This window comes from Vidua chalybeata, chromosome 2 (assembly GCF_026979565.1).
Source record: "Vidua chalybeata isolate OUT-0048 chromosome 2, bVidCha1 merged haplotype, whole genome shotgun sequence".
Lineage (NCBI taxonomy): Eukaryota > Metazoa > Chordata > Aves > Passeriformes > Viduidae > Vidua > Vidua chalybeata.
In genome coordinates, this window is record NC_071531.1 from 105,916,362 (window position 1) to 105,931,488 (window position 15,127).

Below are 15,127 nucleotides of genomic sequence, written 5' to 3' on the forward strand. Positions count from 1 at the left end.
GCTAAAATAATCAGAAGGTTTTGATCAGGCTGGTTTGGGTCTGATCCCTTCTACACACCCCGTCCCACTGCTGCCACATCCCCATAGTGAAGAAAACGCCTCTTTCTGTTGCCTAAAACTTAAAGTCAGGTCGAAGCTGGGGTTGGCAGCACACAGCTTAACAAAACACAGGGGAAAAGGCTTTTCCATTCCCCTGCTCGTGCAGAACTTGGCCGTGAAGCCGTGGCTGTTGCTAATCCTGCATTATCCAAGGGGGTGTTTCACAGAGGGAGCGGTGCTGCCGTGCGCTCCGTGCCAGCCCGGAGGGAACAGCCCCAGCTCGGGATGGGGAATGCCAGCTCTGGTGGGGTCAGAGTCTCGGGAGCCTCTGCAGAATTCCCGGCAGCAGCAGGAGCTCCTCATGTGCCCTCTCCTGTCCGAGCTGTCTGAAAGGGATCGGCTATCCTTGCCATGTTTAAAATGTCTTTTGGAGTCAGTCAGCAGGTCTAGGAGGAGTGAATAATGTGCCAAGCTCCTGGGAAGAAGCTTATTTTTGCTTTCTCAAACTGATACCCTACAGTTAGTTGTGGGAGAGGAGCCTGATTTATTTTATTTAAATGAATTAGTTGTAGAAAAAGGCTTCTGGATTCCCAAGTTCTTTTGAGTGCAGCTGTGGGAGAATTCACCCACTTACTGCTGAGTTTTGCTCCGCCATCTGATTATTTCTGCCTTTCTTTCTTTCCTTTTTTTTTTCTTTTTTTTTTTTTTTTTTTTTTTCTTTTTCCAAATTACATTTGCAAAGGGAACCTTCAAAATGTCTTGGCTGCCTGAATCAAAACTGTGAAGAGGTCTCAGCTGCTCCATTCATCTGAACAGATTTCTGACACAAACAAAGCGTGGATTTCGGAAAAGCAAAGCACTTAAACACTTGATTCTCTTAAAGCACGTGCTTAAGTACCATTGAAGTACCTGCTCCTTTGTGCAGCTCGGTGCATTTGGTGCCGGGGTTGTTGATCAGGGCTATTTTGCTGCTCAGAACCTTTGCAACCAGAGCCAACTGAAGGCTGAAGTGCTTTTAACCAGCACTCTGAAAGCATCCTTCCTGCTGAAATCAAAGGTGTGCAAATTGAGCTTAATAAGAAAATAATTCTGAGACAGCAAGTCTCATTACCCCCACTCATTCTTAGTTCACTGCAAGATTCTCCTGCAATTCCAGTGCATCTAGGAATTTTTTATTGAGATCCTAATTTCATTGTGCTCTTCAACATTTCATTGCAGGCAGCCATAAGGATGGGGAGTCACTTAAAATCCTGTGTTTTAGATTCTTACTTAGTGCTGATACTGGAGCTGCTGAGTAACATACAGACTTTAATATATTTATCCTCAATTGTCTTTCTGAAGTTCCCATCTATTATTACTCCATCTGGGAAAACAGGGTACAGAGAAATAAAACCAGAAGTCAGACAGCCTGTCTGCAGCACAGTGAGTAATTGGACCCCTGGATCCCAAGCTGTCACTGTAATCACTGTACTGCATTCCTCAAATCTGTAATAATTAAAATGACAGTCTGAGCCATTGGCTGATGTGGTGGGCTGGAGCTTTTACACTTGGGAATATGAGAATGGGAAGTCAGTGAAGCTAGTAAGAGGCTTTTCCTGACTCTTCCAGTAGTAGCTAAGCATTAGAACACCAAATTTATTAAATAACTGAAGATTATTTTACAGACCAGTTTGATTTTTAGCTTTACAAATGCATGTTTTGATTCATCTCAACTTAAAAATAGAACATAAAATTGCTATAGGAGTTTAACAGTCATGAAAGAACTCTGAAATGTAGTTAATAAAAATATTTTATCTGTGTCAACATATACTAATCTCAACCTCTATTAATCATTCTAACAATGTGCATGAGTTTGGGTAATGTGTCTTCTAATAAATGTTCATGTGGGCAATCTGCTAGCCATTGCCAGTTTCCTAAATGAATTCCTTAATGGTTTCTGTAAGATTTTTTTTCCTATGGTCTTCAGTTGATACTGCAGAAGATGACACCTTGATAATACCAAGTTTTTTGAATTACCTAACTGGTTATGTAACCCTCGTACTCAAATACTGTTAGTCTAGTGTTGTTAATTTACTGTAGGTCTCTGTTCCATTTAGCAAAAAGATTTAACTGCAAACGCTAGTCTGAGATACTGGAATGTGGTTTTGCTAGTTAAACTGTGAACTTCTAGAATTTCTTAAATAGCAGGAAATACCTATTGGGTGAACTAAAAGTCTGCTGTTTGTTTAGAGCATCAGGTTTGCAGTTAAGGTTTTCATTCATTCAAAGAACTCATTAAAAATCAAAAACAAATATTCAGGAGCAAAAAGTAATTGGTTCTGTTGCACTTTAACATATTAGAAGCTGTGTTCTCAGATTGCATTATCTTTTGCAGCAGTAATATATGGAAAGCAAAGGATCTTAAAGTTTTGTGTTATTATTCCTTTAAAATCTTTGTGGTGGATAAATATATTTGTAGTTTGCAAACAAAGAAAAACTTCAACAACTGCAGAAGTGGAATTAATTTTCTGGATGTATGCAGTTCAGTGAACATTTTAATATTCCTTTATTTTCCCTATACTGCCTACAGTTTCTCCTTAGGCACATTTTAAAAGGCCGAAGAACTGATTTCTCATGGTGTGCTTCACTTGGGGAGTGTCTCACCAGGTTGCAGCATTTGTGCTCTGGATTCTGCTGCTGCTTTAGTTTTGTCTAGGTAAACATGGCTTAATGAGCTGTAATTGGTTGGTGCTCCTGGAGGTTCTGCACAACAGTGGGGTTGTTTATTTCTTATGATACAGAAGTCTGGGAGAAGATAGAAGTGACAAAGAAGTGCATTTAGAGTAGTTGTGGTCAGGAAAGCACATGAACTTACCAATTCATTTTGTCATAGTAATTAAATACAATATTTAGGTCTAGAGAGGCATAGATCTTAGCAGTTGCTCCAGCTCTTGCTGGGAAATAATAATAAATTTGTTCCTGTATGATTTCTCCTTTCTCTCTCTTCTGCCTTTTCTTTGAATTTTCTTTTCTTTTTCCTTAGCACTGCTCTGGTAATTTCTTTAATATTTAATTTAAAGAAAAAAAATTAACATTTCAGTGGGTACTGGAAAGTTCTTTTGTACAGTTTGTATGTATTTAGAAGGTAGCTGAATGGTCGCCTTAGTGTCCTGCTGAACATTAATTTCCAAAGCTGGTTTGGATTTGGCATGACTACATCTCAGATGGACATTGTCATGTGAGATTTTAACACTGTAATATCTGTTACAGCACTAAATCAAAAGAGGCTTTTTAAAAGGATTGCTGATGTCCTGTTCTAATGTGTTAAGTGCTTTCCAGATTTCATTATCTTTAAAGAGGCTTCTTTGCAGCAACCTGATTTCATTAAATTTATCAGTATTTCCCTAGCATTGGGTAATTAAAATCAAATAAAAAAATGAAAAAGGTGGCAAGACACTTCTTAGAATAGTTATTGTATATAAGCTGTACTGGCTACAAGTGTCATCTCCTGCAAGAGGCTTTTGGAGTACCTGAGGGATTTGCATAAGTCTTTATGTTGTCTTTTTTTAATTACCCAAAGGTGTAGTGAGTAAAGTTGTACTGAATATTGGCTTAATGGTGCATTTGTTTGGGACTATATCTTAAAGGTGTCCTGTAAACCTTGCTTTTACCAGATAGTCAGAAATCCTGACAGAATTTCAATTTTATTGTCTTAAATGCAATATTTTTGGAAGCTGGAAGATTATATTCTCCAGATAAAGTGTGTTCCCAAATATTTGAGGAAATTAGTCTAATTGTATTGCTGTTACTGTTGCTGGATATTTGATGTTTTCATTGGTAATCTTGTTTTGTTGGGTTTTTTTAAGGATTTGTTATTTGTGATTTTTATTCTGTTTTTGGGTTGAAACTCTGTAAAAGCCCACTCAGAAGTACAGAGGTTTTTGAAGGAACAGTAAGATGATCAGTAATTTTCGGTTAGCTGAATCCACATTTAAATTGTTTCGTGTTTGAAGGAACACTGTGTCTTCCACAGGTAATTCTGTAAATGCTGGTTAATGTATTTCTGAGAGAAGTACTGAGACCTCAATAATAGCTAAAAGCTTTGCATTTGATATTTAAATGTATGGATATACACATTTACACTACAATGCATTGCTGGTTATATTTTTTGTTTGGATTTTTTTGCTTTTTTTTTTTTTTTTAAGATAGCTCAATTTTTAGAGTTTTTCTAGACGACTTAAAACCAAGTAAGGGAATATTTGCCTAGGGAGATTAAGGATGGTTAACATTACAGCTATTTAGTAGTTCTTATTCTTTACATTTTTAAGATCTGATTATTTTCTGACTTCGAGTTGCCTGTAGGTTTTGAATTAAAAGCTTGCCTCTGGGAAATCAATCATAAAATATTCATTCACTTTAAGGAGACAAGGATTTCATCTATGTACATCCCTTTTAAACTTATAAATACAAATTTTCAATGGAGTTTTAGCCCATGAAAGCAAATTACAGAGCTCAGTATGCAGAAGGACACTTACCTTTGCTCATGTTGAATATTTATGCCAGTTTAGTACTGAGTGAGTGAAGGAAGGTGCATGTGTGGTGTAATGGTCTCATTACTGAGGTGTGGTGACTGAAATGTTCGTGCTGCCATTGACCAGCCCTATAAGTGAAACTGAAGAGATGCATCCAGCACAAGTGCCGTTGCTGTGCATTTTAAAACAGCTTTTCCTTCCACACTGCTCCATCCAAGGAGGTATTTAGTTGGAGATATTACACACTCTTTAAGAATAACAAGACTTCAGGGAAGAACTGGTTGGTTTGGTTTTGCCATTGTATGTTTCGTGTACAGAAAGAATGCAAAGGTGAAAATCCTCCAGGGAAGGGAGGATTTTGATGCCAGGATTTATGTTGCATCAGGAGCATAAGCAACCTCTTCCCCACTCTTATCACATGATTGTTCTAATAACTTGTGGTGTTTGGGTGTTGTAAGAATAACAGATTTTGCCCCTGTTGTGTTACCATACTGGATTTTGCATTTTAGCATAGTCCTGGGCAGCACTAACAACTTTGTTTCTACTTTCAGCAATATCATCCACCTGCCAAACAGAAATGTACTCATATATATGATGCTGTCTACTCTGTTATTTGAGGGCTTATGCAATGTGAAACTAAACATTGACTTTAGGCCTGCCTTTTCCTATTAGTTCAATTTAAGAGTGATAGGCTGCGTGTCCTGTGTATTTACATTTACAGAAGAAAAGTTTATGCAACTGTGAAGTAAAATTCAATGGAATTTTTTTTAAACTCTGTTTAGAATAAGATTCTCATGTCAGGTTTGCTATTCCTTATTTTTAGCTGCAGAGTAGTGAAATTCAGTGAAGACTTGTAGTAGCTGTGCTTATGATAAATAAGCTTAATTTTTGTGTAAAACTTCATCTCAGAATTGTTTTCATAATGTTTTTTAAATTGGATACCATGTATTTTGTCCTTTATTTGATTTTTAGTTTCTTCTGGAATGTATGTGTTGTTTATGTATCATGAATCTCTGCCTAAGACAATGCATGGGGGGTTGGGTTTGGAGGGGTTTTTTTTAAGGAAAAAATGTCTTATATCTTAATCCTAAATATTTTCTTTGTTTTTTGTTTTGTGTTTCTGACTTAGGAATTTTATGTGCTTGGTGGAGATGGAAAAGGAAGAAAAGCAAGCTGGCCTCCTGAAGAAAGAAGGCAGCAAATATTTAATGGAACTTTTCTTCTGTGAAACCATGTTTTGAGTGTTCCTCCTAGACGTCGTCGACAAATATCCTAGATATCAGCTGATTGCGATGATTGGAAACCTGGCTCATCAAACAGTGTACACTGGGAGAAGCCTGCCTAGGATAATACATTTTCTATTGTTTCTGAAAGTCTCTAAGAAAGCACTGTAGACATCTACCTGTTATTAACTCTGCATCTTGATTGAGCAAAACTAGTCTTTGAAGTGAACAGAAACAGAGCCTTTTTGGAAACTTTTATTGAACATGACTCATGGAGAAGAGCTTGGCTCTGAGATGCACCAGGATTCTGTTGTTCTAACTTACCTAGAGGGATTACTAATGCATCAAGCAGCAGGAGGCTCAGGTACTGCAGTTGACAAAAAGTCCACTGGGCATAGTGGGGAGGATCAAAACTTCAAGATTTCAGGAAATATATTTCCCAGCTGTCAGAGTAATGGTCCAGTTATTAACACAAATACATATCGGGGATCTGGCATGCTGCACCTCAAAAAAGCAAGACTGTTGCAGTCTTCAGAAGACTGGAATGCAGCGAAGAGAAGGCGGTTGTCTGATTCCATTGTAGATTTAGATGGAAAGAAGGAAGCTTTGTTGGCTGGCATGGTTGAAAATGTGCCTAAAGGCAAACAGGATAGCACATTACTTGCCTCTTTGCTTCAGTCATTCAGCTCTAGGCTGCAGAGTGTTGCTCTGTCACAGCAGATTAGACAGAGTCTTAAGGAGCAAGGGTATTCTCTTAGCCATGATTCTTTACAAGTGGAGAAAGATTTAAGGTGCTACGGTGTTGCATCCAGCCACCTGAAGACACTGCTGAAGAAGAGCAAAGCGAAAGATCAGAAGCTGGACAGCAGCCTGCCTGACATCACTAAGAACCTGCCCAAAGAGAGGTTTATAGAATCTCCTCATGCAGTGCAGAGCAGCCCTAAGGTGATGAATGAGCCCCTGTCGTGTGCTGCAAGATTACAAGCTGTTGCAAGCATGGTAGAGAAACGATCCAGTCCTGCTGCTTCGCCCAAGCCCAGCGTAGCGTGCAGCCAGCTGGCTTTGCTCCTTTCCAGTGAAGCCCACTTGCAGCAGTACTCCAGGGAACATGCTTTAAAAGCACAAAATGCCAATCAGATTGCAAGCGAGAGACTTGCAGCAATGGCCAGGCTACAAGAGAGTGCTCAGAAGGACATGGGACAATTTGGTTTGGCCAAAGGAATGACAAGCCATCTCAATGGTCAAGCAGGATCATCGCCCAAAACAGTGGCTAGCAAAGGCAATATGGTACCGTTTCAGAGTTCGGTGGGAATCGTGCACTCACCTCCCAAAACTGTGGGATACAAAAGTACTGTGGAAAGGAGTAACCTGAAAACCTCTCCCAGCAACAGTTTGCTCTTACATCTGCTGAAAAGCCAGAACACCACCAAGCACGTGAAAGGGCGTGAGCAGAGTGAGAGAGCCAGCATTTTTGAAGACAGCAGCACACCAACAACTGTTGATGAGTATTCAGACAACAATCCCAGTTTTACAGAAGACAGCAGTGATGATGAAAGCTCCCATTCTAACTGTCTTCCTATAGATCTATCCTTTAAACAGAGGACAGATAAACCAGATGCAGGTCCACCTGCATCACTGGATAACCTGACTCAGTCCTTGCTTCGTAACTGGGATCCCAAAGTTTCCTGTCCAGAGAACAAGGAAGAGAAAGACACTCCGAAAGCTTCTAAGCTGAATCCCCACCAGAAAGTAACACTGCTTCAGCTGTTACTTGGGCATAAGACTGAAGAGCAGGTAGACAAGAGTAATGATCCTCAGGGACCACACAGTGCAGCTGATGTGGCAAAATTCACTGTACAGACTGGGAAAAGGACTCCTGTTACTGACAGTCCCAGTGCCAACCGAATGACTCCGTTAAGCACTCCACCTTTGCTGGCTTCTACAAAAGCAGACTCTCCTATAAATCTCTCACACCAGTCGCTGGCTGTCAAGCGGAGCTCGCCACCCTATGCCTGCAGCATCCAGCCAGACAGAATGATGAATTCTGCATCTAAACACTTGATAGACCTGTCCAAAAGCAAAGAAATTCAAGGAGCTAAGCTGAGCAGGACCGATAGTCCCCAGAACCCCTCGGCATTCAGTGCCAGCAAGCTGCTGCAGAACCTGGCTCAGTGCGGCATGCAGAGTTCCATGTCGAGTGAGGAACAAAGAGCTAGCAAACAGCTGCTGGCAGGGAACATGGATAAACCTGTGGGCTTGATTGATAGATTGAACAGCCCTCTGCTTACGAATAAATTGAGTATGCATGAAGAAAATAACAAACTATTCAGTTGTCAGCCCGCACCCGCTGAACAAGGACTTCCAGGTTCGGAAATAGAAAATCTCCTTGAAAGGCGCACTGTCCTTCAGCTGCTTCTGGGAACTCCCACTAAAGGTAAAAATGAAAAGAAAGAGAGGATGCTTTTAAGAGATGAAAGTTCTCAAGAACAGACAGACAAGGCTTTGAATGAGCAAATATTGACGGTGAAAATAAAAACTGAACCGTCTGACGAATCAAATGTTCCTTATAATTCAAATGCACAACAAGTAAGAGAATGCAAGGGTAACAAATTCCAAGGGTTTGTTCATTCACTGCAGAGAAACACAGCTGCTTCTCCAGCATCCGAGGAGGTGAAATCTGAGCCTATTTCACCTCAAGATTTCTCTTTTTCCAAAAATGGCCTGCTAAGTAGGTTGCTGAGACAGAATCAAGACAATTACCCTGCAGATGAGCTGGACAGGAGTCACCGAAACAACGAGCTGACACACCTTGAATCCAAGAGTCTTTGCACAGTACCGAAGAAGAGGAAGCTTCATGCTGAGCCTTTGGAAAGCCCGTTAAAAAAGATGAAAAGTAATGTGTCTGATGCTGGAAACAATCACGCTTCTCCTACCGAGGCACTGTACGGGCCTTTGCTTAACCAGCAAGAACTGAAATTCAGCAGAAGTGATGCTGAATTTAAATATGCTGTAAGTCATGGTTCAAATAGTGAAACTGAAAATAGGAGTTGGTCTAGAGATAGTAAAGGCTTTAATGTGTTGAAACAGCTGCTTCTCTCTGAAAACTGTGAGAGAGATCTGTCACAACATAGGAATAATATACTAACAGAGGGCAAGAAAAAAGGAAACAAAACCAGTGCAACAATCAATAAACCTGAATTCACCATTTCTTCAGTAAGATCATTGGTGGGAAGCCCTGTGCAGCAGAACAATTGTGTAGATCACAGAACATTTCAGTATCCTGTAGCAGTAAAAAGTCCGGCCAGCTCCCCCTTCCCTGAGCATCTGGGGAGTACGGTGTCCAGGCTGGAGCCCGACCAGTTCAGCATGTGTTCCGTGCCCAGTGAGAAGGGCCCCATCAGATGGGTGATCACGGGCATGGACAAGAATGATTATGAGAAAGACTCTCCAAGACTGACCAAAACCAATCCAATATTGTACTACATGTTACAGAAAGGTGGCAGCTCTGTCAGCAGCCAAGAAGCACACGACAAAGAAATTTGGAATGAACCTTCATTTACCGAGAGTTCAACTCGTGTTACAATCAAAGAGGAGTTGACATCTGACACAGAGCTTAAAACTCCTTTTAGTAACTTAAGAAGCCCTTACAACAGCCATATGGGGAGTAACACCTCCCATCAGCATGGTGGTGTGAATGGAGAAGTGCATGGACTTCTGGAAAAAGTGCGAACAATCAAAAAAGAGCCAGAATAAACTGCAGCCTCCTCAGTGAGTTTACAATCAGCGGTTTTGAATCTTTGTTTAAAAAAAAAAAAAAAAAAAAAAAAAAAAGAAAAATGAGTATGAACTTCACTACTGTATAAATTGAGCATGATTTTAAAAAAAAAAGCATGGTCTAATTGAAACGTTTTCATTTGATAAACTTTTTATTTTTCTGGTGATGTTATTTAAAATACATGTAGATAAAATTTCCTTTACAGTAGATTGTCACAAGGAAACTAGAAGGGTTGTAATTTGTAAAAGACGTTTCTGTATGTATCAGATTAAGTTATGAGTACTCTTGGATCAGAGTCTTATTTGGATCTGCAAGCTTTTGGTATAACATAAAGTGTAAGCATACAGCCTAGGTGGTGGTAATGCTGCGTTTCCTCCCTCCCTGTAAAATAATCCTTATTTTTTTGAAGCCTGAGCATAGAGACAGTGTACTTTTTTTTTTTTTTGAATGTTTTAATATGTTTTGTGAAATTTTAAGAATAACTTGTAAGAAGTGGAGCAGTCCGTCCAAGGTATTAGCTCGTCATATTGGAAAACCTGCGTCAGTGTTAATAATTGAAGTGCACTGAAATGTATTTTTTAGTGCTTCCAAAATTTATATTGTTATTTTTAAATCTTGTTTGTGGTCCTGCCAGAATAGTGGTGTAAAATCTATTTTTCTTCCTTGCCCTGCTCTCAACAAATGCCTTCCTCAGAATTCTTAGCCATAGTTATGAGTTACTAGTTAGAATTAAGAGGTTTTTCTAGGTTTTTATAAAAAAAGGCAGATTTTCATAGGCCATGCAAGTACTGCATGAGTCCTTTTGTCGGCACATTCCTGTCACTTTCCTGCCTAAAAGGGGAAAGCCAAAATGCCTCTTGGAGTAGTGTGATTGAGAAGGCTTAGTACATGTATTCAGTGAGGAAAATGCTGGAAAGCTTGTGAAGGGGATGAGCAGAATTGTGTGTTCAGCACCATCCTGCTTTCCTGTGGAAGAATACCAACTGCACTAAAGCAGCACATCAGACTTCCACTCAAAGATGGAATAGGATTTTAATGAAAAATGTGTTGGCCTCTTCCTACAACCAGGGAAAAGAATCTATAATCTGCCAATATTTATTACTCTCTGAACAGCTGATACATGGTTTAATGCACTGCCCTTTCACTGCAGAAAATCTGGCTTTAGAATAATTTTCCAGGTAGCACTGAGGATAAAACTGTGGTTTTGTCATGTTCTGTAATGGATAGTGGGATATATCTGAGAAATCCTTCTCTGCCCTTTTCCTCAATCCCCACCTGTGCTGTGATTTGTAACATCTGGCAATATCAGGCTGAGATGGGAGGAACTGAAAATTGCAGTCAGAGCTGAGACATCTTAAAAGAATTGCTGGCTGGGGAAGAGTCGTGTGGCTCTCCTTTCCTGTTAACACTATCAGTGTTAACTCCATTTGCAGCCCTTATTTCTCTGGGGGCAGGAAGAGGACAAAATCCAGTTCCTCTAAATTATATCAATTATTGGCAAGCAGAAGTTTTGCTGAGCTTTTTACTCCCCTTAAAAAAAAAAAGTTCTCTGTGGCTTCTTGATTTCACTGATAATCCTCTCTGCCATCAGCAAGCAGCTAAGCGGTTGTCTTGCATAAATAATGAAAGCTGCACTCTGGTTTAATTTTGTCTGTTTTCTCCACTGCGAGCCAATGACATGACAAAACTGCTGTTTCTGTCCATCCCATGTCTGCACAGCAGACATGAGTAACAGGGCATTTTGCTCTTTTCCATCTGGTTTGGTTTCACAGATCCTTTTCCCAGACTCCTGGCTTGCTGAGACAGAGCAAGCTGTTGTCCCCCTCTTGTCGCTGCCCCAGCCCGAGATCAGTTCCTCCTCTTTCCAGTGCAGTTCCTACTAAAAGGGACTTCTTCTGTCTGACAGCTGGAAAATGCACCACTATTCTGTTTTGCCTCCCTCCGGGGGATACCTTCCTTTAGGGAACACAAATATTTGGCAGTATCTGGTATAAAACATTCCCCCTGGTTTTTATGAGAAATAACAGAGCAATTTAAAGATATATTTTTATGTTACTTTGGTGAAGCATAATATATTAATGGGCTGTACAAAAAAGATTTATATTTTAAAACCTTCACACAAATCTAATATCATTTTAAATGTCATTGTCTGAAGTATAATATAAAAATAAAATTTTGTTTGTCTTTAATATTGCATTTATAAGTAGCCCAATGACAATTCAGATGTCTCATAGAGTAATCATTAATGAGATAAAGTATATTTTGGATTGACAGTGGAACTGAATTCTTTTTATATGAGTCAACCCAGCAGAAATATTAAAAAGATGGTATTTGTTCCATCCATTAAATGTCTTTTAAAGTCTTAATTGATTATTTTTCTTGAAACAATGTGTATATAGGTAGGAGATATATACAGTATAGAATAATAGATGGTCCCCAGACTAAATACAGGGTTATAATTTGCTTGAAGAGCACCACAGAAAAATGCAGCATGAGAGGATGTGGAATTATCTGGTTGAAAAGACTTCTCCAAAGCTAAGTTGAGATGAAGAGTGGGGAAGAGATTCTAACCTTAACAAAAAATAATACTGGAATCGAGCAATGCACTGACCTTTGTATTTATTCTAGGGTAGTCTATTGTTATAATATATACTTTTGAACATTTAGTTTTGAAAGTTTTGTAAAACAGTTAAGTTAAAATGTTAACAGTTTGACCAGTTAAGGATTTAGCTTTCTTTTTAGTTGATGTTAACAAAAGGGTATTGCCATTCTCACAGACGTCAGTAAACTCTAATATACAAGAATTTAAGTTTGGGACATGGTGTTCATGGAAGACTCTTATCTCCTGTAGACGTTGCACTCTCAAACAGCAGGTAACAAGGCTGAGGCCCTTGAGAGAGGGCAGGACATGCCAAGGGACTGCTCAGTCAGCTGCTAAGTGGGCAGCTGTCCCCTCCTATATGGAATTCTCCAGTATCACTGGTGTTACCCCCTCCCTAGGGAAGAGAGGTCTTCTTTGAATCTACCCCATCCACATTTACAGCATTGACACCTTAGGACCAAAGGCTCTTTAATTATTTTTTGTCTTGTAGCATGGGTGAGTAAAAAGGAGTTGCTATTTTTTTCCTTGAGGACTCTTCCATCAGAAGAGGGATGTGGGAGCTGGGTTTGTTGTCCCAGGAGGGACTGGTAGGGCTGGCCACGTTTTCCCAAGCAGCTCTAAGATCCCTGATTTCCACCAGTCCCTGTAGATGAATCACAAACCAAGGTCATCTCTTGAGTAGCCCTCGGTACTCTCAGCAACTCCTGTTTCCTCTAGGCCCTTAGACTACAGATTTGAAGCAAAATGGGGTCTTGGCAGATCTTGGCAGCAGCAGCTGTACGGGCAGAGCAGTGCAGCATCAGTGGGTGCTGGTGTGTGATCCCACCATCAAAGGAGCAGGGAGGGAGGGGAGAGCACATCCCAGTTACAGCCAGCAGAGACTGCTGGGGGAAAGCTGCCTCCAGCTCTCAGACCCGTGAGGAATTGAGTTAGGGAATTGTCTCTATACCTCGCTAAGAGCGCAATTGCAGCCTGAACTTTAACCTGAATTAACTCTGGCCCCACGTAGCTGGGAAGGGCTGGGGCTGCAGCAGTTGCGTTTTGGAGACCCCGGTGCCTTGCTCAAGGGGGTGTCACCAGTGCCTGGTGGAGCGCCCAAACCCGCTGGATTTGAGGATTGACTTGGAATTGCCATGCAGATATGCCTTTCCTTTCCAGAAGGAAGTGTCTGGGACTCAGATATCCAGGTTTCTAGTGTCTCCTCTGTCAAAGCTTGAGGAAAAGATGGTGGGTAACACTTGACCACAGAATCAAAAGTGGAGAGCTGGAGGGCTTCTCTACACATAGCTGGGCAGCTCAGTTTGAGAAGTTTATATGAGATCAAAAGGGAATTCAGCCATAACTTTTACTTTTCGTAGCCATTTACTCTTAGTGATGTTTTTAAATCTTTAATTTACAGATGTTTTTAAAATAAAGAAATGAGTGGTTTAAATTTTCCCTGTTTAATGTTGGTGAAAGTATTACAGCTCTCATTGACGTCAGTGACATGATATTACCAGTTTGTTCTCTGCCACATCTTACAGAGGAGTAAACTGGTAAGTATATATTATATATATATATTTATATATAATGTAAATATGTTGACTTGTTACGCCTATAATATGTTGAAATTGGTTTTTAAAAGGTGATGTAAATAGTGGTTTCCTTAATGAAAAATACATATTTTGTATTGTTCTAATGCAAAGGAAAAAAAACCTTTTAATCTTTTTTGTTATGTATATTCCATGTATAAGTGTAAATATGATCACATAGGTTTAAAAACTTTTGCATGTATGTATACAGTTGCAAGTCTGGAAGAATGTATAGAGAAATTCTTTTATTTACAGTTGTGATTAACTGCTGCATGAAAAATGCATGGGGGACCCTGTGCATCTGTGCGTTGGCAAAAAAAAAAAAAGTCTTAACAAGTCAGGTCAGTTCAAAACACAACAGTATTCCACTTCTGGACATGACTTCTGCTGTGATATTTTAGCTTTGTGAAAGAATGTGCTTCAATTCAAAAGGGTCTGGAAAAAAAAAATGCAAACCTACTTTTAAAACATGAAGTGCTCATACAACTATAATAAGTCATGCAAGTTCAGGACTCCATTTTACGTAATTGAAATATTGTACCTGGACTATTCCATCCCTGTAAAACAAAGGAGTATTGATTTTCATTGCCATACATAAGAATTTGGGATTTTACCACAACCAGTTTTATTGTGATGTGTCTTCAGTAATTTAACTGGTCTCATTTTTTTTATTAGAAATTAATTTCCTCATGTGATGTCACAAAACTGTACATACTGCAGTGTGAAGTTTTTTAAAATCTTTCAGTGTTTACTTCCTGCAGAAGATTTGAATAAATGAGAAAAATGCATTGTCTTGATGGTTTTTAAATCTGCTTTATTTCATGTGTACTTTGTGTTACTGAGGTGTTAGTGGGCTCTTTGCATCAGTGCTGTTGATGCAAATTCTGACAACAAAAGTACCTCCAGGAACTTAGGCACACACAGCCTTCAGCAAGGCTACTGACTGGAATGTGAGTATTGTGGAGCTGGAAATGAAGCACTCTAAATCAGATTAGCAGCTTTACTTCACAAAGCTCTGTATTACGTTTTATTTAAATACCCTTCTTCTTATTAACTTGAAATCAGTGACCATAAACTGGAAACCTCTAAGTGGGAATTTTCATGTGAAAATAATTTTGAATGTTAAAACATTGTTCAGGTCCCTTGTGCAGGGCAGAAAGATCTGTTTTCCCACTAAAATCTACTTTGGTTCATATCACAAAGAAGATTTCTCAGTTTCTACATGTTTGCTTAAGAACATAAATAAAATAATAAGTGAACACAATTTGCCCATGAAGCCCACACAAAGGTTTAACAGTGCACTTCCATCATATTTTGGAGCTAAGTCAGTTTATGACATTACTGCAAATGATGGATTGCAGCATTAGTGCAAGTGCTATTTCTCCAGAAAATTTTTGTTCCAGGGT

General features: G+C 39.5%; 1 protein-coding gene across 2 annotated transcripts in view; it reads left to right on the forward strand.

The window, feature by feature from the left end:
• NRIP1 (nuclear receptor interacting protein 1) overlaps window positions 1–14,514 on the forward strand; it is a 74,058-nt gene extending 59,544 nt beyond the window's left edge. For both annotated transcript variants that reach the window (XM_053935071.1, XM_053935070.1), the window contains one exon: window positions 5,680–14,514. In XM_053935071.1, the coding sequence (XP_053791046.1) occupies window positions 6,038–9,526 (3,489 nt within the window). In that variant the 5' untranslated portion in view covers window positions 5,680–6,037 and the 3' untranslated portion in view covers window positions 9,527–14,514. The remainder of the gene's footprint in view (window positions 1–5,679) is intronic.
• Window positions 14,515–15,127: the final 613 nt, after the last annotated feature.